Genomic DNA, 22834 nt, shown 5'->3' with positions numbered 1-22834 from the left:
AGGGGCAGAATCCCCTCTTCACACGCTGCCCACGCTGTAGGGGATGAGCCCAGGACAGTGCTGGCTTGCTGGGCCCCCAGTACACCTTGTCATGGCATGCTGAGCTTCTTGTCAACCCATCCCCCAAATCCTTCTCAGGGCTGCTCTCCATCCATTATTCCTCAATCTGTGTTTCGGGTTGCCCCAATGCAGGTGCAGCACCTGCCCTTGGCCTCGCTGAACCTCCTGCGTTTGGCACCGACCCGCCTGCCCAGCCCGTCCCAGCGCAGGGATTAAACACAGACACAGCCTGAAACAAGGTATTTATTTTGAGGCTAAGAGAATTTTCAGTCAGTAACCCTCAGCCCAGAAGCAGCGCAGTGTTTCCAACAGCCACTGCCTTTTCCCCATGCCCAGGGTATTTTCCATCCCTCCCAGACTTGAAACAAACTTTTCCAGGCTCAGCCTTGAGACCAGGGCACTGCAGTGGGCTCCTCCCCATGTCAAGGTCAAGGCAGTTGGTTCTCCCCTGTGAAGACTGAAGCTCTCACTCCTGGGCTGCCTCTGGCGCTGCAGGCTGCTTGCTTTGGTTGTCACCCTTCTTTTTGTGCCCCGAAACGATGTCGTCAATACGGAGGAGGAGAACTGCAGTCTGCAGAGAAACCCCACACCCAGGGCTCATCTGGAGCTCATCACAAAAGACAAAACCCGACCGGCCAAGCTCTCACACCACACAACCAACCAGTCTGGGTTGAAATGGTTCTTTCAGCAGAGGAGAAGGGAATGGTGTCTCACAGGCCTGTGGGAGCAGCAAGGGGCTGCTTTCCCACCACCCTGGAAACAAGGATACCCATTTTTTCTTGTTGACTGACATAGAAGGGATACAGTATCCCTTCAAGGAACAGTCTTTGATCCAACACCAGCAAGGTAATGGCAGGATCTGTAATGAGAAGGGCAGCCCCAGCCAGCCAGAGATAAAGCTCCCACGACCACTGATGATTTCAGCATGTTGCTGGCACAGGATTGCTCACACACAGCTCCCTCTGACACTGGAAGCAGTGAGAGCACTCTGCACTGTTTGCAGGAAAAGGTGAGATGAAAAGGTATGATGATTCAGCTGCAGGATCAAAAGCCCTGGGAAAGCCTGAGTCCGGGCTCCTACAACCCTCATTATCCCACCTCTAGCAACAACGAGCTCGGACACCAGCATGCCCTGCACTGGGTGTGATGCCCACCCAAACACCCCAGCATACAGGGAAGGATGTCCTCCTCTCCCAGCTGATACCCACAGAGACTCTGAAGTTCCCACCTCTCCTTACCTCCATGGCTGTTTTGTAGGTCTGAAGTTTGACAGCCAAGGGCTCCCAGATGCCCAGCTCCTTCATGTCAACCAGGGCTCCAGTCTCCCCATTCACCCCCCATGTCTGGCTGCCTTCCTGAGTGTGCTTGGCCTGGAAGCAGAAAGACAGACCACCACAAGTGGGGTGAGATGGCAATTTCCCCTCTGGAGTCTCAAACTGACTATGGGCTGAGGAAACTAACAGGTCAGTAGAATATTCTTGGGTTTGGAGTTTATACAAGAACATGTTACTGACTGCACAAAGGCACTTTTCTGAATGGTGCCTCATCCGAGGAGCTGGGTAAAGCAGGCAAGGGCTGACTCTCTCCTCCTGCCCCTGGCATATGCCTTACCCTGAGCGAAGTCAGAACACGGATTGTACTGGCACCACAGTTCTGGATCAGCGTCCGGGGAATGACTTCCAGAGCCTGGGCCACTGCACGGTAAGGCCACTGCTCCACGCCTGTCATGCCCTTGGACTTCTCTGTCAGTGCATGGGAAACGGCCATTTCAGTGGCTCCTCCCCCTGGCACCAGCTGCGGGTCCATGAGGACATTGCGGCACACCTGCATGGCGTCCTGCAGGTTGCGCTCCACCTCCTGCAACACGGACAGAACCACAAAACTGTTGAGGCTGGAAAGCCCTCTAACATAATCAACTACAAACAATCCCCCAGCACTGCCAAGGCTGCCACTAACCCAAGTCCCAAGGTGCCACATCCATATATTTACTAAATCCCTCCAGGGATGGCGACTCCACTACTGCCCTGGGTACCCTGTGCCAGTGCCTGACCACACTTTCCATGAAGAAATTTCCCCTAATATCCAATCTAAACCTCCTCGGTGCAACTTGATGTCACCTCCTTTTGCCCTGTCACTTGCTTCTAGGGTGAAGAGCCTGACCCCCCCCAGTGGGTTAGACCCTTCTATCAGGCAGTACTAAATAGGAAGCATTAAGGTCCTCACTGAGCCCCCGCAGCTCCCTCAGCTCCTCCTTGTGCTCCAGACCCTTCTTCAGCTCCACTGCCCTTCTCATTATTACCTGGAGCACCACAGCAGCTGAAAGCCCAGCCCAGTCTGCTGGCCATGAAGGTGGCTGGCACAGGAGGTGAAGCAGCCCATGTACTCACTTACCGCTAGGATTTCCTTGCTGGCTCCCCGCAGGATGATGGTGCAAGCCTTAGGATCTTTGCAATCGGTGATGAAAGCAAAATACTCATCTCCTATTTTTTTCACTTCAAAGAGCCTGGCACCGGTTCCCACATCCTCCTCCCGGAGCTCATCGGTGCGACTGACGATGCGAGCTCCACAGGCCCTGGCACACCAAAGCAGACACTCACAAATCAGAACTGAGAAAGAGCGAGATCAGAACAATTCTGTGTCGCACACAGAGGGAATGGGCTCCAGACAGGAGCCAGCACCTACCTGGCAATCCGGTTGTTGTCGGTCTTCCGCACTCTGCGGATGGCGGTGATGTTGGCTCTCATCAGATAGTGCTGGGCCAGGTCTGAAACCAGGTTTGTGTAGTTTCAGTAATGAATCAGCAGTATCCTGACAAACTTCATCTGTTTATCAATTATCAATCTAGCTATTTTGCTTTGAAGCAAAAGGGCTTACAGGAGAAAAGCACCTAAATGTAGCTTTTTAAACCAGGCTGCAAGGCAAAACAGTAGCACAGCTCTCCAGGGGTTAAGACTCATCTTCACTTGTATTTTGGTATCTTTCCCAAATACTGGAAAAGCAAAATATTATAGTAGGAGTCTACTTTCACAAAGCAACATCAAGGATGAACTTCAATGCCTGCAGTGCACATTTATTTGCTGGTGTACACCAGGTTTGGGAGGAGTTGTATTAGTTTGCTGTTGTGGTTTTTTTTCATTTTGGTTGGTTTTTTTCTAAGTTCATGAGCAGTGCAATTAACACCATGAACTGCACTGAGATTAATTCAACACAAAGGATTGCATCTGCCCTTACCAGAAACTCCTTTTTCTGTGATGACCAGATCTGGCTTGACTCTAATCAGATCCTCGCACATCTGCTGAATGTACTCTTCCTCCATCTGCAGGATTCGGGCAAAGTCTTCCTCCCGAGTAATTTCAATGTCAGTCTGTACAAAAGAGGTGTAAACAGCTTACGGTGTTCATTCCAACCTTCACTGTATTAGACACACCTCCCCCAGCTTCAAGCAGCTCAACTCCTCCAGTATAACCAGGGAAAGTCAGGGATGAAAACCACTGATCAAATAAACTGTGACACTGTGCCAGTTGAGCATTAACCTTAGCTCAAGCTCAGAAATATTTCTTTTGCTTTTGACCAACACTTAGATACACAAATCACTGTAGCTGCTTCAATGAGTCAAAACCCTGTAGCCTCACTCCTATTTTTCTGGAGCCCACAGCAGAATTAGCCCCCACGTTCAACAGGCCTCTGAACACAGAAAGCCTCTGACCACCTGCAATTATATCAAGCCACCTGCTTTTGTTCATTTTACTCATTCCAAATCAGGACCTGCAGATGTCTCCAGCAGGACTCACTTTACCTGGCTCTCTCCTTTCTTGTACTCCAGTGAACAATCCAGAAGGACGATACGTGGATTCTTAATAAGGCGACGCATTCTGGGATGGGTTACATCTTTATTCACCATAATTCCACGCAAAACGCACGAGTCTTCACTAAAACCACCTGGAATCTGACAGACACAAGGGAGAAAATCAGGTGAGTCAGTTTAGTCTACAAAAACTTGTGTCTCTGAAAGTATCTCCTGAGGCAGTCCCACATCTAGAAAAGGGAAAACATATCCCAAGTAACCACAGTGCATCCAGATCACTACACAAGTTTAATTTTAAGCACACACTGACTTAGATTTTAAGTGGGAAGCCATGAAAGAACTTAAGAAACTTTTAACATTCTATTGTCTGGCAACATGTTTCATTTTCCATCTTCCAAATCCAACTGAAATTATATTTTTGACAAGTACTCTAAAAGAGTTGAAACAGCAGCCACTGTTAGCATTGTAAATGAGCATGGCTGACAACACTGACTGAAATACATTCAAGGATTATGTCTGTGGACTGCAGAGAAGTAACACAAAATTCTTCCCAACACACCCTACAATAAACTAGTTCAGAACAAGAAAGGAGCATGAAGATAAAAAAACAGTTCAGGACAAACTCACCTTTTCTACTTTTGCGTATTTTTTAATATCAATTTCTTTTCTGCCATTTTCTTCAAACTCCACAGTCTTAACAGCATCAAGAGCAATGCTACAGGCCAAGTCAGACCAGCGGTTTATTGCCTTGGTGTTAATCGCACTCTTAATTATTTTAAGCATCATCTCTTTATTGTTCACGTCCACTGGAGTGCTGAGATAAAGGAAAAACCAAAAAGCAAAATGGGTCTTAATTGCAAGCAACAATCTAACCCTTTTGACTCTCTCTCCAATTTTGATAAGTTGTATTTGACTCACACAACTGCCTGAAGGACCAACTCAAAGCAGCAGAGAAAGTCCACATCCCTCCTCTCTAACTTCCACCAGCCCATACTTACCCAATTTTCTTCAGAATACTGATCATGTCATCAAGAGCCTTACGATAAGCCCAGATGATCACAGTTGGGTGCATCTGCTGTTCAAGAAAGTGTTCAGCAACAGAGAGCATCTCTCCAGCTAAAAAAAAAAAAAATTAAAATAAATCAAAATCCCCCAAGTAAGTTAGCAGGATAATCAACAGTCAAGAAAGGAGGGCACATATCAGAAAAAATATACCTTCTATCCATGCAGAGAGCTCTAACATCACTTACACATTTCTTTACACTTAACTGTCGTTATCATGGGGAAAGAACAACTTTTCAAAGCGTGGAGCTGATCATGTTAGGGTGTCATCAACCTAGCATGCTCTGGCACAGTTAAAAACCCCCTCCATTTCAACATTAGTAAATAACTAAGATGTGTCTCATCGTGGGCTGTACTTACAAAAAAGGGAGAACTTCAGCCTTTATGCAAAGTGTTTGAGTCTGTCTCCTTACCAAGAATTATGACAGATGTGGTCCCATCTCCAACTTCCTCATCCTGAGTGCGGCTGATCTCTATCATTGATTTTGCAGCTGGATGCTGGACTTGAATCTATGTAGGAGCAAGGGGCATGGATTTGTCCCAGCATATTAAAGTAGAAATGCCTCACGACACTCAATGGAACAAACACCACACCTTTAAAATCAACGGCATTCTGTCCAACAACAGCAAGGCTTTTTCTTCCTTTTTGAGACCAAAACCAAGCCCTTGTATTTGACAGTATTGTACCTCTTCATTGTTTTTCAGGCATTTCAGTTTTTAGGATATTTTTTTAGCAGCTCTTGCACCATACAGACAATAATGATTTCTAGGTCTTGTGGCATTGTGAAGACCATCTACTCAGAAGGTCTCAATGCAGCTGATAACAGCTCCAATTACCAAAGAATTTGCATCAGTCTTGTAAACACTCCATGAAAACATCCCACTCTAGGATCAAACCTACATTTCTGTAGAGCAAGAATACTTGCTGAATATGTTTCATTTCTCCCCAGTGAGAACCTTTCTTGGAGCAGCTGGCTTGCACTTACTGGCTCTCAGGACAGGTGGGGAGATCACACAGCTCCACTGCCACCCAAGATTCAGGCATATACTGACACTATTAAACAAGAAAATGCTTTAGGAGAAACTTACTTCTCTAAGAATAGCATTGCCATCGTTGGTCATCACAATCCCCCCCATGGGGTCCAAAAGCATCTGTAACCACAAGAGAACCAACACTTGATTGCTCTGTCCCATGTGTCTCACTTCTAGTCAGCTGCAGCACAAATTCTTACCTTCATCATTGCTCTTGGTCCTAAACATGTTCGGATAATGTCAGCAATAGTCTAGGAGGAATCAAAGAAATGAGGTAAAACAGGAGGGCATCAAAAAGTCTAAAAAGCTCCCATAGTGAAATCAACAGCCCCTGCAAAATTTAAGTCATCCAATAACTCTGCTGTGGTTGAGATGCAGCCATGGTTAAGAATTGTATGGAAATGAGAATATGCGGATTATCAAGACACTGGAACCACACTAAATTATTATCTCAGTCAGATGTCAAAACACAGGCACTTTCAGACTTTGTGGAGAAAGGGGGTTTGGATGGCTAAATCCCTCAATGGTTATTGATAAGGTACCCATTACATGAACAATGCAGACATTTTGGTTTTATACAGAATTTTTACGTACTAGTATAAAAATCTTCTGCTAACACAGAAAATTATTTTCTATGTTGCTTCTTCTTCTACCCTATATTCATATCAAATAGAGAAAATGTGCTCCACATCCAGTTTCCCTCAAACACACACACACACACACACACAAAGGATCAGAACAGCCTGAGAATTTGGTACCTTTGCAGCAGTAATGTTTCCCGTCTGGACTTTTCTTCCAGACTCACGTTTTGTATTCTGACCTAAAGGATACAGAAAAAATAAAATTAATCAAGTACAATCAAGTACAAAACAACAAGGATGCAGTCACCTCTCAGTCACACATTCAACATGTGACTGGTTTGAAATTCAAAGTTTACAATACAAATACTGCAGTCGTGATAGATTGATAGCCATTGATAGAAAACTGTCAGTGAAAAACAACATTCCCTATTATAACAGAGCTCCTTGTTAGTATCCTGAGACAAAGCTTTGCAACCCTGAAACAGGACCTATTACCCCAGCAAATCAAACTGCAGTGACTCACTAGGATCTGCCAGATCTCACAAAGCCAAGGAGCTGCTATTGTACAGTAGTCTTCAGTCAAAAAAAGGTTACAAAGGCTCATGTACAGTAAGCAGAACTGGGTGAACATAAAGTTAATCCACTGATGTTACTTTGGCACATGAGGGTGAGCAGCAGTTGGGGTACCAAGTGGCTCACAAGCGCTGCTGAAGACCAGCTGTCAACAAACTGAGCCCTAGGGAATATCTAAGCTCAAGGATGCTTTTCTGCTATTACAAGCCTGGCTCGAGCATGCCCAGATTTATTCAGATGCATGTGCACAGGGAGGTGTAAGACAGAACAAAAGGAAACAACACTAAGAGCAGTACCACGACTCAGGCAAGCAGGCTTACAGAAAAGGGGCGTGGGCTACGACAGTCTGCCTGTTGGGTTACTAGAGAACAGAATGAATGGAGAAGAGAATGAGATACCCGAACACAAAAAAAGAAAACCCGGGAATACCTCATATTGGTGGACGGTAAGAGAATCACATAACGATTTGGGCTGGAGGGGACCTGAAAGACTCTCTCGTTCCAAAACCCTTTCATGGGCAGGGCATGGGGTCCAAGCTCTGTCCAATCTGGCCGTGGACATTTCCAGGGATGGGAAAGTCACAACTTCTCTGAGCATTGTGTGCCAAGGCCTCACCACCATCACAAAGAATTTCTTCCCACCATCCCACCTAACCCTGCCCTCTGGCAGTGGGAAACCATCCCCTCCTATCTATCACTACAGGCCCTTACCTAAAGTCCCTTTCCAGCCCTCTTGGAGCCCCTTTAGGCCCTGGAAGGAGCTCTAAGGTCCCCCTGGAGCCTTCTCTTCACCAAGCTCAACACCCTCAGCTCTGCCAGCCTGTCTCCAGAGCAGAGGGGCTTCAGCCCTCGGAGCATCTCCGTGGACACGTCCAGACCCGCTCCAGCAGCTCCGGAGGCCCAAGAATTTGGGTTCACGCGGGGCTCAAACGGGGCAGTACAAAGCAACGTGCTGAAAAAGACGCGAGACCAGCCGAAAGCACGGAAGGCTGCCAGGAAAGGTCTGAGCGCAGCGGGGCTCCGAGACCTCCCGCGCCCTGGGAGCTGCCAGGGGGAGCTGGGGCCGCGCCGGGGCCGGCAGGATTCCCAGCGGATCCCCGGCGGGACGGGGCCCGGCCGGAACGCGCCGTGAGACGGCGCCCGGCCATGAGGAGACCCAACATGGCGGCGAGTCAGGCGAGCGGCAAAGCGGGGCGGCGCTCCGACCCCCCGGCCATCCCCTCGCCCTCCGCGCCGGCAGTCCGGGCCGGCGGAACTTACTGAGAACCAGGACGGGGCGCGGGCCCATCATCGCGGCGGCTGGAGCACGGCGGAACCTTCTGGAGCCTCGCAGCGCCGCCCCCCACACCGCGGGCAATGGCGCCTGAGCGCGGCGCCGAATCAGAGCTGCGCCCGGCGCCTTCGGCGGGGAAGTGACGCCAGACGCAGGGAGCGGGGCCGGCCGGGGCTCCGCACGGGCGCCGTGGGGAGGGGAGGGGAAGGGAGGAGCCGTGCACAGGCCCGGAACAGAGGCGGCGAGCCCCGCGGGGCCGGCTCGGACTGGACATTTCGCTGCCGCCTCCCCGTTGCATCCGGGAAGCAGCGGGTCCGAGATGCCACAGGCGACCTCGACTCCTAAAGGCAGAGCTCAGTGACCCCCCCCCCCTCGGTCAGCAGGGTGGTCTCGCCCAGTCCGCACTGCAGGAGCCCAGAGAAGGACGGATGGTGAGGCGGCCCCGCCCGTCCGGCAGTGCAAGGTCCTCTGACCCCCTCCGGACCCCCCAAAACTGCCTTAACCCCGGCCTGGGTAGCCGTCCCTCCGCCAGTTTTATCCAGACCAAAGTAATTTATTCATATTATTATTATTATTATTTGGCTGGGTGCCGCCCCGCAGTGCCTTGGGGGCTGCTGGAGGGCCCCCCCAGCGTGTTGGGGAGCAACCCCTGTGCCCCAATAAACAGATCCTCTTCTTTCCGGGCCTGGCTGGTCGTGATTTGGGGCTGGAGGAGGGCAGGGGGCTCCTGCTGGGTTACAAGGGGGGGACCCCGGTCTGGGGGGACAGCGACCCCAGGGCCATGCGGAGGGGCGGGACCACGACAGGGGGGCGTGGCTTGGGGCGGAGTCAGACAGGACTGGGCGGGGCAATGAGAGGGGCGGGGCAAACGGCAGGGGGCGGGGCAAACGGCAGGGGGCGGGGCTTATGGCGGGGCGGGGCCCTCGCTGGTGACTCTTCGGCGACCCTCAGCGCGGGGGTCGCGGGTGTCGTGTCCCTGTAGGGGCTCTTTAGGAGTTCTGTGCAAGGAGGGCACCACACGGGACAGCGGTGAGCCCGCTGGGGGACACAGCTGCGCCAAGCCCCGCCTCTTTCAGACCAAGCCCCGCCTCTTTCAGACCAAGCCCCGCCTATTTCAGACCAAGCCCCGCCTCTTTCAGACCAAGCCCCGCCCCTCCTGCCTGAGGCACCACCCCCAATTCCCCGCCCCGGCCCGTTGCCGGACACTCCCCGAGCTGTTGGGGCATTGCCATGGTTACAGTCGGTCCCGACAAATCGCGACAGTGGCTCTGGACAGGAATACACAGTCGGAGCAGACACATCCCAGCCTTCGGTTCCACCACATTGTGGCGGTCGGCTCCAGGACAACAGGACAGCACCGACAGCCCCGGCAGTGGCAGTGTGATGGCAGCCGCGACTACCGGCACGGGATCCCGGTCCCTCCTCGCCCGCCGCCTCCAGCTTCCACCGCCGGGATTTCACACCGTCCGTCCCGATATCCCCCCGGGCTCCCCAGCTACCCCCCACACCCGCAGGATGTCCAGCTCCTCCGGCTGACCCCCGGCCCCTCTGTCCCCTCCGGGCGTGCCCCCCACACCCCGCGGCTAATGCCGGCAGAGGGCTCAGAGCTCCTGCCAGGATCCGTCAGTGTACGGGGAGCGCCAGGTAGGGGGAGAGGTCCCTCAAACTTTTATTTTCTGCAGGTCATGGGCTCCAGCGACCCTGTGGTGATATCTCAGAATGTGTCAAAACCTCCTCAAGAGCTGCCCTCCTTCAAGCCCAAGCTCAAGACCATCCAACTCATCACCAAGGACCTGATCCGGGAGCTCATGTAAAGCTGTGCTTAAGCCCTGAGGGTTTTGGGGGTATGGGTGTCAGTGCAACATTCCAAAATCTCTGGGATTGGCAGTGTGCCCTGACCACTCCCAGGGATCCTGCCCCCTGCATTCCAGCCTGGTGCCACTTTCACCACACTTTCCCTTCCTGCCTCACCCCAAAACAAGACAGCCAGGTCCCCACGGCTTCCCCAGCACTTCCCAAATTGATCTGGGCTGGCTTGGTGGCTGAGTGGGCAGCTCAGGGAGCACAGGGAGCTGTTGGCATCTCCATGCCACTGAGCTCTCTCCCTGGGCTCCCCAGCATTCCCCAGGAGAGGCCCAAACCATGTCTCATCATTGGAGAAAAGGAATACGAGAGGATCAAAGAATCAGCTCGAGCCCCAACTGAGGTGGAGCGCTGGGACAGGCTGAAGACCCTGAGAGCCAGACAGGATGCAGCTTTTGTAGGCATTTCCCTTCCTGCTTCCCCTTTTCCTGCTCCACAGCTGGGTTTGAGGGGTGGTGGCTCCTGCCGGGGACCCTCTCTCTGTCCGCCACATTTTGGGGCACAGGGGAGGCTGCAGGGCTCAGGGCTCCACTGAGAGCTGGGCAGCATCCCTGAAATTATGCCCAGCACTGCCAGCCTTCCAAAGGCACAGGATATCTGCCCAGAGGTGTGGGGAGGGGTGCCCATGGCTGTGCCAGGGCCCCACGAGCCCGACATGTCCCCACTCAGTGCCGGGAATGCGGCACCTGAAGTGTGACCCCTGCGGGCCCTCGAGAAGGTGTCCGGGATTGGGCAGTGCTGTCTGTCTCCGCAGGAAGCCCTGAAAAAGGCCCAGATCGAGGAGCAGAGAAAGGCAGAACTGGAAGACAAGAGGGACCATCGGAGAGACGTGGAGGAGGAGCTGCAGCAGGAGGAGCAGAAGCTGCTGCAGCGGGCAGCAAGGATGAGGTTGGAGCAGGAGGAAGACGTGCGGGAACTGAACGCGGTAGGGCCAGTGCTCCCCCTGTCACCTGGCACTGCCTGAGCCTCCCCTGCTCCTCGTGCTCCCAGGCTCTTCCTCTCCTTCCCTGGCCCTCCCCGCTCCCTGTGTCCCAGTGCACTCGGAGCCACAGACCCCTCTTGTCCCCGCAGCTGTTCCTCAATGCCAAGTGCAACATGATCCGGGACAAGCAAGTCCTGGAGAAGCGGATGATCCACAAGGAACTGGTGGAGGAGGAGAAGCGCCTGGACAGAATGATGGAAATGGAGCGGGAGAAGGGCATGGAGGTCCAGGAGGAGCTGGAGTGCCAGAGGAAGCAGGAGCTGATAAGGTGGGCAGAAGGCTCCCTCTTCCCCATGGAGGCATCTGGCCCATTCCAACCACACCAGCCCTGTCCATGCCAGCGTTCCCACGATGGGGAGCAGGATGGAGCCAGAGGAAACCCTTCTGCTCTCATATTCCCAGAGCCCGGCAGGACATTGTGAAACAGATGGAGCAGAGGGCAGAGGAGCAGGCATTGAGGGCTGAGGAGCTGTACCAGGAGGGCCAGAGGCAGCTGGAGCGACTGGAGCAGATGAAGAGGGAGGATCGGAAGGTGGGAGCAGAGAAGAGGGGGGTGGGTGCAATGAGGTTTCCACCTGGCTGGAAAGATATTGGCAGAACTGGATCAGCCACACTCTGGGAATAGGGACAGCAGCCAGCAGGGGCAGAGCTCTGGTCCCTTGGGGACATTGTGACATCCCAGGGAGGTGGCCCAAAGCCTGCCTGCCCTGAGTGAGGAGGAGGAAAGAGCACTCGGCTTGGTGGTTTCCAACCATGCACGGCATTTCCAGGCCTGGGAGCAGAAACAGGAGCGACTAAAGCAAATCCGTGCAGATATTAAACGTTTCAACGTGGAGAGCCAGAGGCTGAAGGATCAAGAGCGGGAACGGGACAGGCTGGAGGACGAGCGGGTGCTGGAGCAGCAGCGGCAGAAGGCTGTAAGAGCAGCAGGCTCCTGGTGGGTGGGCAGGGGCTGCAGGAGCTGCAGGAGCTGTCCTGGGGCTCTGTCTCATCCCGGGTCTCTGTCCCCCACAGGAGCGCGAGGCCGCCTTGGAGGCAAAGCAGCAACAACTGCGCCTGGAGAAGGAAAAGGAGCTGGCCCAGCTCAGGGCCACACAGGAGCGGGCCCAGGACTGGCAGGCAGAGCAGGTGAGTGGCCCAGGCACAGGTGACGTGCTCCCCTGCCACCGTCCCTGTCATCACCCTGGCAAAGGGGCAGCGCCCCTGGATGTGGGGGGTCTGCAGGACCAGCCCCTGGAGCCAGGGGATGTCCTGGAGCGGTGCTGGCAGAGCCAAAGCCACGGCCAAGGGCTTCCATAGGTGTCCCTGAGGGGAGCCCAGCACTGTCCCCTGTTTGGGCAGGATGCTCTGAGGGCCAAGAGGAACCAAGAGGTCGCAGACCGGGAATGGCGGCGGCGGGAGCTGGAGAAGGCACGGAAGAAGGCTGAGCTGGAGCAGCAGCTGAAGCAGGACCGGCTGGAGCAGGTGGCCCAGAAGGAGCAGTACTTGGCCATGCAGGTGGAGCAGGACCATCAGGAATTTCAGAGGGTGCTCAGGTGAGGCACACGGGAGCGAGGGATGGCTGAGGCAGTGGCCAGGTGGCTCCCAGTTCCAGCTGGTGGCTCTGGGGCCTCCGGTGCCAGCCCAGGTGCTGTGCCAGGTGTGGGGGGCTGTGGCAGGGTCCCTGAGCCAGCCCCGCTCTCCTCAGGGCCCATCAGGAGCAGCTGGAGCGGGAGAAGCAGGAGCGGGAGCAGAGAGAGCTCCGGCAGCGCGCCCATGCTGAATATCTGCGGCGGCAGATCCAGGAGCTGCAGCAGCAGCGGCAGCGGGAGCGGGCGGCCCTCATGGCCGAGGCCCGGCAGCAGCAGCAGGAGGTCCGGCAGCGCAGCCAGCGCCTCGCCCAGTTCAGGCAGCAGAAGCTGCAGGAGTTCAGGTCAGGGGCTGCCAGTGCTGCTTGCCCGGGCTCCCGGGGCCCCCCGAGTCCTTCCTGGTGTCCCAGCCTGGGCCACCTCCCAGCTCCCTCGGTATCCTCAGCAAACGGGACCTGCTGTGGGGCCACGCTCCCAGATCCATCAGGAACCTGATGGATTCTTTCCTCTGCAGAGCCACCGGAATTCCGGACAAATATTTTGCCCAGGTGGAGTGCAGGGCCCGGAGCCGAGCCAGCAGAGCCCCCTCCTAGACCCAGCCCCACGAGGAACCAGCTGGGATACCCCAGGGATTTGAGGCTCCGTTTCCAATTGTCCCGGGTTACAAGGTGAGGTGTACCCAAACTCTGGTCTCCTCCCATCTCCACCATCCTGATGAGCTGTGAACTGGTGGGTCACTCCCTGTAGCTGCCCAGAGCACAGCTGAGCCCTCAGGCTGCAAGATGGGTGTTCCATAGGGGAAGGAGGCAAACCTTGCAGGCAGTGTTCTTTTGTCTTCCCAAACTGACTCAGCCTGTGGAGACCTAGGCCATCAAGGATTCCCCAGAACATCCCATGAGTCATAAGAATACGTAATTCCACTGTGAAATTCCCTGCCCTGGGGAGGTACTGAACGTTCCTGCCTGAATCTGAGGATATATAATCTGGGCTCTTTTGGAATCTGGGACACCAGCACTGCTCAAGGGACCCTGGGGAGGACTAGACCTTCTACAGAACCACTGCTTTCAATAGGACTGCAACCATCACTTCAACAGGACTTCACCCACCACCCTGACTGACAGGATGCCAGGTTGTGTCGGAATCTGTGGGTGTTGGTGATTCCGAGATTGTAGAAAGTCTCTGTCTTTCTGCCCCGTTGCCAAAGAAGAAGCCATAGTTCGTCTGTGCTGTTTTCAAGGTTGTTTATTTTTGCTTATCTATAACAAGTTCTGCTGCCCTGCCGCAGGTCTGTCCTGCAGGGCAGTGTGCGGGGCTCTGCCCTCAGTGGGATGGTACAAACATTATATACAAGAAATTACGTGTACTATATTTACAATAATGTGCCAATATCTATCATCTACGTTGAATAGTGTGTCCCTAGCCTAAACCAATAGAAAAATGCCAACATCACCAAGAACATGGAGGTAAGGAAGAAGAAGGAGGAAGAACAGGTTCAGGCCCACTTTCCTCCATCTTAGAACTCCTGACCCCCCTGTACAAAGTAAAACCCCCCTGTACATGTGTTAAAACCCCCCTGTACAATACTAAAAAATTTTACCCTCTAATTTGTGACTACTTTTACTATACCATCTAACCCTCTGTGACTGCTTGTTCCACCTTTAAAGTTGGTAATTCATTCCATGGTTCAAACTCAAAATCACAGCTGTTTTCAGCTGCTTGCCAGGGTCTAAAATGCTTCTGACCAAGGCCTGGAACCTCTAAAAATGTCTGAGGGACATTTTGAGTTCCGACATCTCCCCTCTCTGTTTGAACCAGAAACATCCGCTTTATCATGCTGTTCAAGGTCCTTCAAATACACACGAAAATGCATGGTAGAACAAGCAGAAGAACTACAAGTCCTATAAGAATATAAAATGCTATTTTCAAAAGTTCTTTTCACAATGGTGAGATATCAAAAAAGCTAAACAAATCATCCCATCAGGACCCTGTAACTTTGTTCAATTTGCTAATATTACTTTGTATTTGTTTTATATTTTTATGAATAGATTTTGAATGATCGGACAAGTTCATGCAGCACATCCCCTCAAATTCCTCACATCCGTGCCCATGTGTCAGCAGCAAATGATCAATTGCCGCCCTGTTTTGAAGCACTGCTTGCCTTGCACTGCTGATGTCTGTTAACATGTCACTCAGTGCAAATGAAATGGCACGACTGTGTTTCCTCAACCAATATGCTATACAATTCAATTGTGTCAAGGCCGCCCCTGATGCTGCTTGGGGTGAGAAAATTGCTATTGCAATTCTCCGAGACTTGTCCCAGGTAGAAACATCATCATCATAATTTGAACTATATTTTTCAAGGGATCCTTTCCTTTTTGAACCAAGAACACCTCTTTGACAACTTTGTCCATGGTCTGCCTCATGCACTGAGGCAAGGACAGCACAAACATTAGAAGAATTACAATACCTTATAATTACATACAACTATTTTCAAAATCTTTTTTCTACAACTGTGAAAAGTGAAACAAATTGAACACACCATCTACTTATGATTTAATTTTTCTCCAGGTGTGTTTGGTCCTCTGATCTCTCTTTAAATTTATCACTCTTGTGTCCATGTGTTTACAATAGATGTTCAATTACTGTTTTGTTCCCATTTCTCACTGCTAGTTAACAAATCATTCGATGCAAAAGAAATGACATGGGCATCTTTACTCTGCCCACAACCTCTTTTGATTCAACTGCACCAAGGCTCTTTTTGATGCCACCTGCTGTGAAAGCAGAACCACTCAGTTTTTCCGAGCCTTTTTTCTTGGTATTAACATTATCATTGTAACAATTTCGATCATTTCATTCATCAGATTTTTTTCTCCTTGCTCTCTTATCAAGGTCATGCTGTGTGTTAACAAAAGATCTTTCAATGCTGCATGGACCACCCTTGATTTTTGCAGGGATAGCAGGCCAAATCCTGTCCCCGCAAATGAAAAACATTCCCTTCGGTAAAGTGGCTGGATATTGAAAGGATGGTTTGCTTGTCATTTTGGTATGATTGCACCAAGATGACGCATTTTTATAAAAAGATTGATTCGGAGTGACATCTATTGTATGATTATCTGTCTTTGCCACTCCTGATGAATTAAATTTGATGCACCATTTCATTTTTGTTGACCCAAAATGTCCAAATCCAGAGGTTCAAAGTGAGCAGCAGGAAGGAATTGTGTCCAAACATGTCATCCCTCCACAGGGTCTGAAAGAAACTTCAGAACCCCTGGAAGGATGTCCCCTGGGACTGACCATCCCTCCACTGGCCCACCTACCAAGTATGTTGAAAATGGTTTCTCTGGTTTCGAATGGGTCAGGCAAATGCTGTCCAGACCAGTTGCTTTTGCCAAAGTCTCCCACACTTTTTCCCTTGGTTGTCTCATGGGAAAATCTGTCCTGTTGCCCAAGGCAACAGGTGAAAGAATGAAGCACATGAACACTATCTGTCTGAATCCCATGTCCATGTCCCCACCCTCTGTGAGAAACCCTGCAATGCAGCAACACCCAAACAACACTTGATTTCCCAGAAAAAAACCCAAGTCTCTGGGTGATCAATCGTTGTCCGACGAGACGTCTGCAGCGTTGTTGTCTGCCTTCGTCTGCGTGCTTGCCTCTCTGTTTCTCGGGTCCACGTCCACTGGCGTCTGCACCCGATAAGGTTACATGTGCTTTGCTGGCATTCACTTCAGTCCTCGTCCTATGGAAACACAAGCGAAACCCTCGCCCCAAGTTATTAATGTAAATGAACCTTCAATCTGTCCTGACTCTGGACTTCTGATCAAATCGAAAGGATTTTCCCTTAGTTTTTCCTGTGGGCTGTTTGTAACATATCTGACAATTATTAGAGTGGGCTTTGAGAAAAAAACATTTAAAAAATTCAACACATTTGTTCAACCCTGCCTCATCCCTTTTCTGTCCATCCAAGTGGATTTCAGGGTGTGATGTGTTCTTTGCTTGCTTGACCTGAGGGAGAATGAAGAATATTGAAAATATGTTTGACTCTCTGTTTTTTCAAAAATTTGTCAAGCACCTTGCTCGTATAAATTGGACCATTATCTGTTTCTATTTGTTGTTGCACTCCTAATGATGTAAATGCTTATAAAAAATGTTTGCAGGTATGTTCTGTGGTCTCCCCTGTATATGATGCAAAAATCGCCCCTAAAAATGTATCAATTGAAATATGGATATTTTCGAGCCTCTCAAAAGATGGGTATTTTGTGACATCAGCTTGCCACAGCTGAAGGCTTTTACATACCTCTCAGATTGTCCATTCCTGTAAATACAGGAGACTGCACAAACTGGCACTCTGGCAAGCAGATTTCCTTTGTCTGACTTTCAGAAGGGTGAAAGGTTCCCATCAATGCCTGTGCATTTTTGTGAAAACATGCACGGCTCAATTTTGCCTGCTCAAAAATGTTTGGCAGTGTCTGCAAGATGGGCATTGTGAGCCTATCTACATGAGCATTCCCTTTTACTAAAAACCTCGGAGGTGAAGAATGCACTCTGATGTGTTTATTAATGTTCTCTGTTTTTCTAGGATTATTTTCATGCATAATAGATATGAATATAAAATTTCCTTGTCTGTATGTTTTAAAAGCGATTTCTCTAATTGTTTGACCACATTTGCAACATACACTAAACTTGTGATCAGATTGAGGGTTCCTAAAATAACTGAAAAACCCCTGACTATTATTATCAATTTTGCAACTTGTGGTGAACCTTGTATCATTGTGATACCTGATTCTCATCTCCCTGTTTTTTGATTTTTCCATGTGACCACTGATTTGTGAGTTTTTTCCCAAACCATCAGTGAATACTGTCATTTCTTCCATTGGTTCCTGGCTTCTTTTTTGTTTTTTCCCTGAAACTCACTTTTACATTTAACATTTTGTGTGTTGGAAAACGAACTGTGCAAACTTCTGAATGCCCTAACAACGTGATTGAAAAATCTTGCGACTTTGGATTGTCCACTCAAAATATTTCTTCTTTAAATGTAAATGAATGATTAAGAAATCTTTCCCTGACATTGTCAGCAATCTGGTCTCTGCCACAATAATGATCTGAGCTCCCATCTCTAAATCTGTAAGAATTGCTTTTGAGGGTCCGCAAACTAAAAAATCCCACTTTCAACTTCTGTGAAAACATTAACAAAATCCTTGCTCAAAGCTACTTATTTAAACGATTTTTTTTTTTTCTTTCAATTTTATCTGTCTAGTGTCTAGCACTCTCCTCATATTTTTCTCAATGATCAGCAAAATCAAGTCTACAAAATAATTATATCAAGAGATTAAAACATACAAAATCTTCAACCTCATTTCAGCCTTATTTCAGGCACTTCTTCATTCCTTTTCTTTTTTCTTTTTCCTTTTTTCTCTCTTTCTCTTCTTCTCTTTTGAAACAAGAAAGTTGAAATATAAAACATAATATAGAACAAGACAAAATATCTCAATAATAAAATGCATAAAACTTATCAAAATCTATAACAATTCAAGAAAATTCAAAAGAAAGATATTCTAAATAGCATATATAAAAATGAACAAAGCATGATCATTAGAAACATTGTGACAGCATTTCAGAGTCTGCAAACAGCTGAAACATTTGTTTCCAGTGAAAACCCTTGGCATCCCTTCCCGGGCAGGGCTGGCAAGTTTCACCTCAAAACTGTGTCAGCTGTAACATTTGTAGAATCGAATTGATGGGTCAAAAATGACCTGCATATCATTCATTTTTGTGCAGAAATCTCTGAATTTTGCTGGCAAACTCATCTGTCCAAGTTAAAATCAGGGTCTGGCCAGGACCCAAACTTTAAACTGGAGAGATGTCCCTTAACATATTATATAAAACAAAACTTACACTAACAATACATATATAATACTTAAAACATAACAACCTATTATAACATTTTCTTATAAAATAAACACTTGAAGTTCAAACCGATAAACTGATCAAATGACACAAAGATTCATTTTTCTTGAAACTCTTTTGAAGGAAAAGGATGTCAATTGGAGAAATCGTAAGATTAACAATGGCAAGAGGTTGTCAGAATGTTTCAGGCACCTCTCTCTGAGATTTTCTGAAAAACATTTGAGAATGATGAAAAATAGAAATGCAATGATTCCACTCACGAGAGATATAAAAACGAATCAGGAAGTTCACCTAGAAAAATGCACAATACAGTTAAAATCCAAAATGAGACTTCAGAACTGGCATGTAACCTGGATAAGATTACATAAACAATAATAAAACATACGAGAATTCACTATGAAAAAACGAAGCACAAATCTTCACCTGATAACATGATAAAATTTCTTAACACTTATATAGTTAAAAATAAAGGATTTGAAAACAAATGCCTTTTGTATCACTATACAAAGAAATAACAGACTATAAAACTGATTTTTAAACGATAAAGTCAATCTCAGAAAACTCAAAATAAATTCTTTTACAACTCTTATATACTGATAAACTTATAATAAAACAAAAAATACTAAAACAAAACCAAGAATCCAATAAATCCAATAACTTCTCCTTAAATCAATGTTCATTATTACTTTGTGATCTGTTTCAGCCAAAACCTTCTCATTCTCAAAGAAAAACAACTAAACCTTGCTGCTAAATAAACTTGACCTTTGAAAAACTTAAAATAATTTTTGAATTAAATAGTACTTAAACTCAATATATAACAATCTTAATAAAGAATCCCTAAATTATATTAACTTTACGAAATCCATATGTATCAAATTAACAATATATAAATCCATTATCAATTAAACCTTTGTAAACTTAACTTCTTCAGGGCTCAAACCTAAAATAAACTTAAAGTGATATACTCTAATTAAATAATACTTAACTTAAACGCAAACCAACTATATAAAAATCAATTCTATCATTAATAAAACGTTAAAATACAACCTAACTTAAACCTTAATATAATAAATTACTAACATTTCATGCTATTTAATTTTCTATATCAATTTTCATTATGATATCTCTTTTTCACAATGTGTTCCACAATTATTACTTATCATCACACCGGCTGGGCGTGTCTGCTCGATCAATTCTGTGACCTAACTGAAAAAATCTGGGGTTGGTGTTTAGAAACATTGGGGAGATTTGAAAAAGGCCTTGTGTTGGCTGGTTTTCAAAAAGCGACTGATAGAATTTTATTTCAGGGTGAAAATTGGGAGTCTCATCCTCAGCATTGCTGCAGGATATTTGCTGCTTGTAAAAGATTGTTTGCTGTTGTGATTTTTTGTTTGCCGCGGCATGAGAGCACTGGGAGCGCTTCTGGTGCAGCCAAACCCCGCTTCTGCCTGCGTTAGGATGGCTGCGCCCCTCTCTCTTGCTCACACCCATTCTCAGCCACTTCCGCGTTCGCTTTAACTCTCGCAAACGCATGCGCAGCCTTGATTCACCCTCTGTTTGTGTCGCCATGGGAACAAGGGAAGGAACTCCCGCACCGAACGCGCCCGCCTGCACCGGCTCCGCGCGGCCGTCCCTCGGGAACGTCCCCCCCCATTCTCTCTGTCAGGCCTGGCGCTGCCTCGGTTTTCGCTCTGGGTCGGCCCGCGCCGTCCCCGAGCCGCTGCTGGAGCCCAGCGCGATTCGGCGCTCTGCTGACGTCATCAGCGCGCGCCGCCGCGTTCCGCGCTGTGCAGCCCCGCGCCGCGTCCCGCCCGGCCCCGCGCCGCTCGGGTCTCCCCCCGCGGCCACCGCGCAGTCTGCGGACGGCTGGCTGGCGGCCACCGCCGCCCCCGACGCCGTCTGTGCCCGCGCCCGTGCGTTCGGAATGCAAGAGATCTCCGCTCCGACTTCCGGGTTTTGCTCTACCGTCTCGCGCATGCGCGCTGCCATCGCCGCAGCGACAGGAGAGTCCAGCTCTCCGTCCAGCCGCCGGCCCGGCCAGCGCCGCTGCTGCGAATTGGGAGCTATTCCCCGGCACCTGCCGGACGGTGCTTTCGCACTCTCACGGATTCCCGTCATGGAACGCATCACCGGGCACCCTGGGCGTCTGACCACCGCACCGCGCTCCCGCCGCCTCCTGCGTCCGCTGGTTCCCACTGCCCCCCCCCTCTCGCCTGCACCGCGGGCTGTTTTGAACTCCCCACCCGCGCAGCTGCGAGAGTTCTCTCCTCTCTCTCACTTTTCCCTCCGCTCTGCACTCACGACTGCCCCTCCCCCCAGGAGCCGCCGGCGCCGCTGCCCCCCCACTGTGGGTTCGGACTCGGGCAATGGCCAGTCCTTTCCTCCACCGAGGGCTGCGTCTGTGCCTGGCTTATCTCTCACTGTCTGGGGATTTTCTGCAGCTGAGGAGCTTAGAAATTGAGATTTGAGGAGTCTTGAGGAACAGTGTGAACCTGGAGACATAGGACATGATGAGACACCCCCCCTCCCGATCCTCTTCGGGAGGCAATTTGCTTCCCCTGGTGAGGAAAATTGCCCGAAGCTGCTGGCTGGGCCATCTTCCTCCTTGTGCTCCTATAGGAGCCTTAGCTGTTCAGTCTAAAATGCCGCGTTGTGAAAATGACTCTTATTGTCCTTGCTAAAGGCAAAAGCTTTTGCGGCAGTCTTATCTCTCTTTTTTTTTCTTTTTCCTGTGGCTCGGTAATACAGTTGCTTATTGATCCCTTACGAAAATTTAACTCAAACAAAAGATGTACATCTGTGTGCGGGTGAGTATACTGCACCCACAATAACAAAGCTTTCATCTCATTTGAGGCTATCTCTACCAGATGGGTAAAAGTCTTGCCCTGTAGGGCTGAAAAGTTTTTTTTTTTTTGTCTGTCCTTGGGAGCATCCCTTCCCCATGTTCTTAATTTCAACCATTCTCACCAAAAGCTGAGTCACCACGAGGTCAGTCCGGAGATGGCACTGTTCATCGTCCAGCAGGTCACAGGCGAGAAATCCCAGGCGCGCTTCTGGTTTTCCTCCTCCTGGCTGTCCTCCAGACGAGCTGTCTTGGTGAAGGTCAGGTTCTTATCTTGAGCTTTCCTCTCCCTCTCCTCCCGGAATCTGCCGAGAGCATTTGTGCTCTGTTCCTCTTCCTTTCTTTATTTTTTTGTTTTTCTCTGCTGATGAAGGTTGGAGGTTGTTTGCTGTTTCTTCTTGTTCTTGCTGATGCCCGCCAAGGGACGCCAATTGTCGGAATCTGTGGGTGTTGGTGATTCCGAGATTGTAGAAAGTCTCTGTCTTTCTGCCCCGTTGCCAAAGAAGAAGCCATAGTTCGTCTGTGCTGTTTTCAAGGTTGTTTATTTTTGCTTATCTATAACAAGTTCTGCTGCCCTGCCGCAGGTCTGTCCTGCAGGGCAGTGTGCGGGGCTCTGCCCTCAGTGGGATGGTACAAACATTATATACAAGAAATTACGTGTACTATATTTACAATAATGTGCCAATATCTATCATCTACGTTGAATAGTGTGTCCCTAGCCTAAACCAATAGAAAAATGCCAACATCACCAAGAACATGGAGGTAAGGAAGAAGAAGGAGGAAGAACAGGTTCAGGCCCACTTTCCTCCATCTTAGAACTCCTGACCCCCCTGTACAAAGTAAAACCCCCCTGTACATGTGTTAAAACCCCCCTGTACAATACTAAAAAATTTTACCCTCTAATTTGTGACTACTTTTACTATACCATCTAACCCTCTGTGACTGCTTGTTCCACCTTTAAAGTTGGTAATTCATTCCATGGTTCAAACTCAAAATCACAGCTGTTTTCAGCTGCTTGCCAGGGTCTAAAATGCTTCTGACCAAGGCCTGGAACCTCTAAAAATGTCTGAGGGACATTTTGAGTTCCGACAAGGTTGTACTCTGCCTTTGTGGTTTTAACTCAGTTTTTTTGTATCATTGCATTTATTGTAATCTTTCTATTAAATTGTAATTCTGACTTGAAATCTCTCTCAAGGAATTTGTGCAGTGTTAATTTCTCCCACTGGTTTACTTTCAAACCAGCACATCCACTGACTGAGTTTTCCAATAAATAGTATTTTCTGACCA

At 49.2% G+C, this 22834-nt stretch overlaps 2 protein-coding genes across 6 annotated transcripts; one reads left to right on the top strand and one right to left on the bottom strand.

Moving 5' to 3' along the window:
• Positions 1-285: 285 nt before the first annotated feature.
• Positions 286-8538, bottom strand: CCT3 (chaperonin containing TCP1 subunit 3). Its single transcript, XM_002191201.7, has 14 exons — positions 8373-8538; positions 6718-6779; positions 6160-6210; positions 6017-6079; positions 5341-5437; positions 4864-4981; positions 4493-4679; positions 3857-4006; positions 3292-3424; positions 2743-2824; positions 2452-2632; positions 1672-1917; positions 1299-1430; positions 286-631 (listed from the first exon to the last, which is right to left on the bottom strand). Exons 1-14 carry the CDS (start codon positions 8401-8403, stop codon positions 527-529), a joined length of 1638 nt encoding a protein of 545 aa, XP_002191237.1. The 5' UTR covers positions 8404-8538; the 3' UTR covers positions 286-526.
• Positions 8539-8576: 38 nt separating this feature from the next.
• Positions 8577-22834, top strand: LOC100231660 (cilia- and flagella-associated protein 45). Of its 5 annotated transcripts, none has more exons than XM_072918527.1 (13): positions 8577-8816; positions 9662-9849; positions 10068-10195; positions 10504-10645; positions 11003-11173; positions 11320-11498; positions 11633-11762; positions 12001-12147; positions 12245-12358; positions 12572-12765; positions 12918-13142; positions 13313-13927; positions 22641-22834. In XM_072918527.1, the coding sequence occupies exons 2-12, from the start codon at positions 9769-9771 to the stop codon at positions 13389-13391; spliced, it is 1590 nt and encodes a 529-aa protein (XP_072774628.1). In that variant the 5' UTR covers positions 8577-8816; positions 9662-9768; the 3' UTR covers positions 13392-13927; positions 22641-22834. The 5 variants fall into 5 exon arrangements, with proteins under 5 accessions (XP_072774628.1, XP_072774627.1, XP_072774626.1 ...); XM_072918526.1 differs by having other exon boundaries at positions 9626-9849; XM_072918525.1 differs by having other exon boundaries at positions 8577-8933.

The sequence above is a fragment of the Taeniopygia guttata genome, chromosome 25 (assembly GCF_048771995.1).
Source record: "Taeniopygia guttata chromosome 25, bTaeGut7.mat, whole genome shotgun sequence".
In the NCBI taxonomy this organism is placed as follows: domain Eukaryota; kingdom Metazoa; phylum Chordata; class Aves; order Passeriformes; family Estrildidae; genus Taeniopygia; species Taeniopygia guttata.
This window is presented reverse-complemented; position numbering and strand designations above follow the sequence as displayed.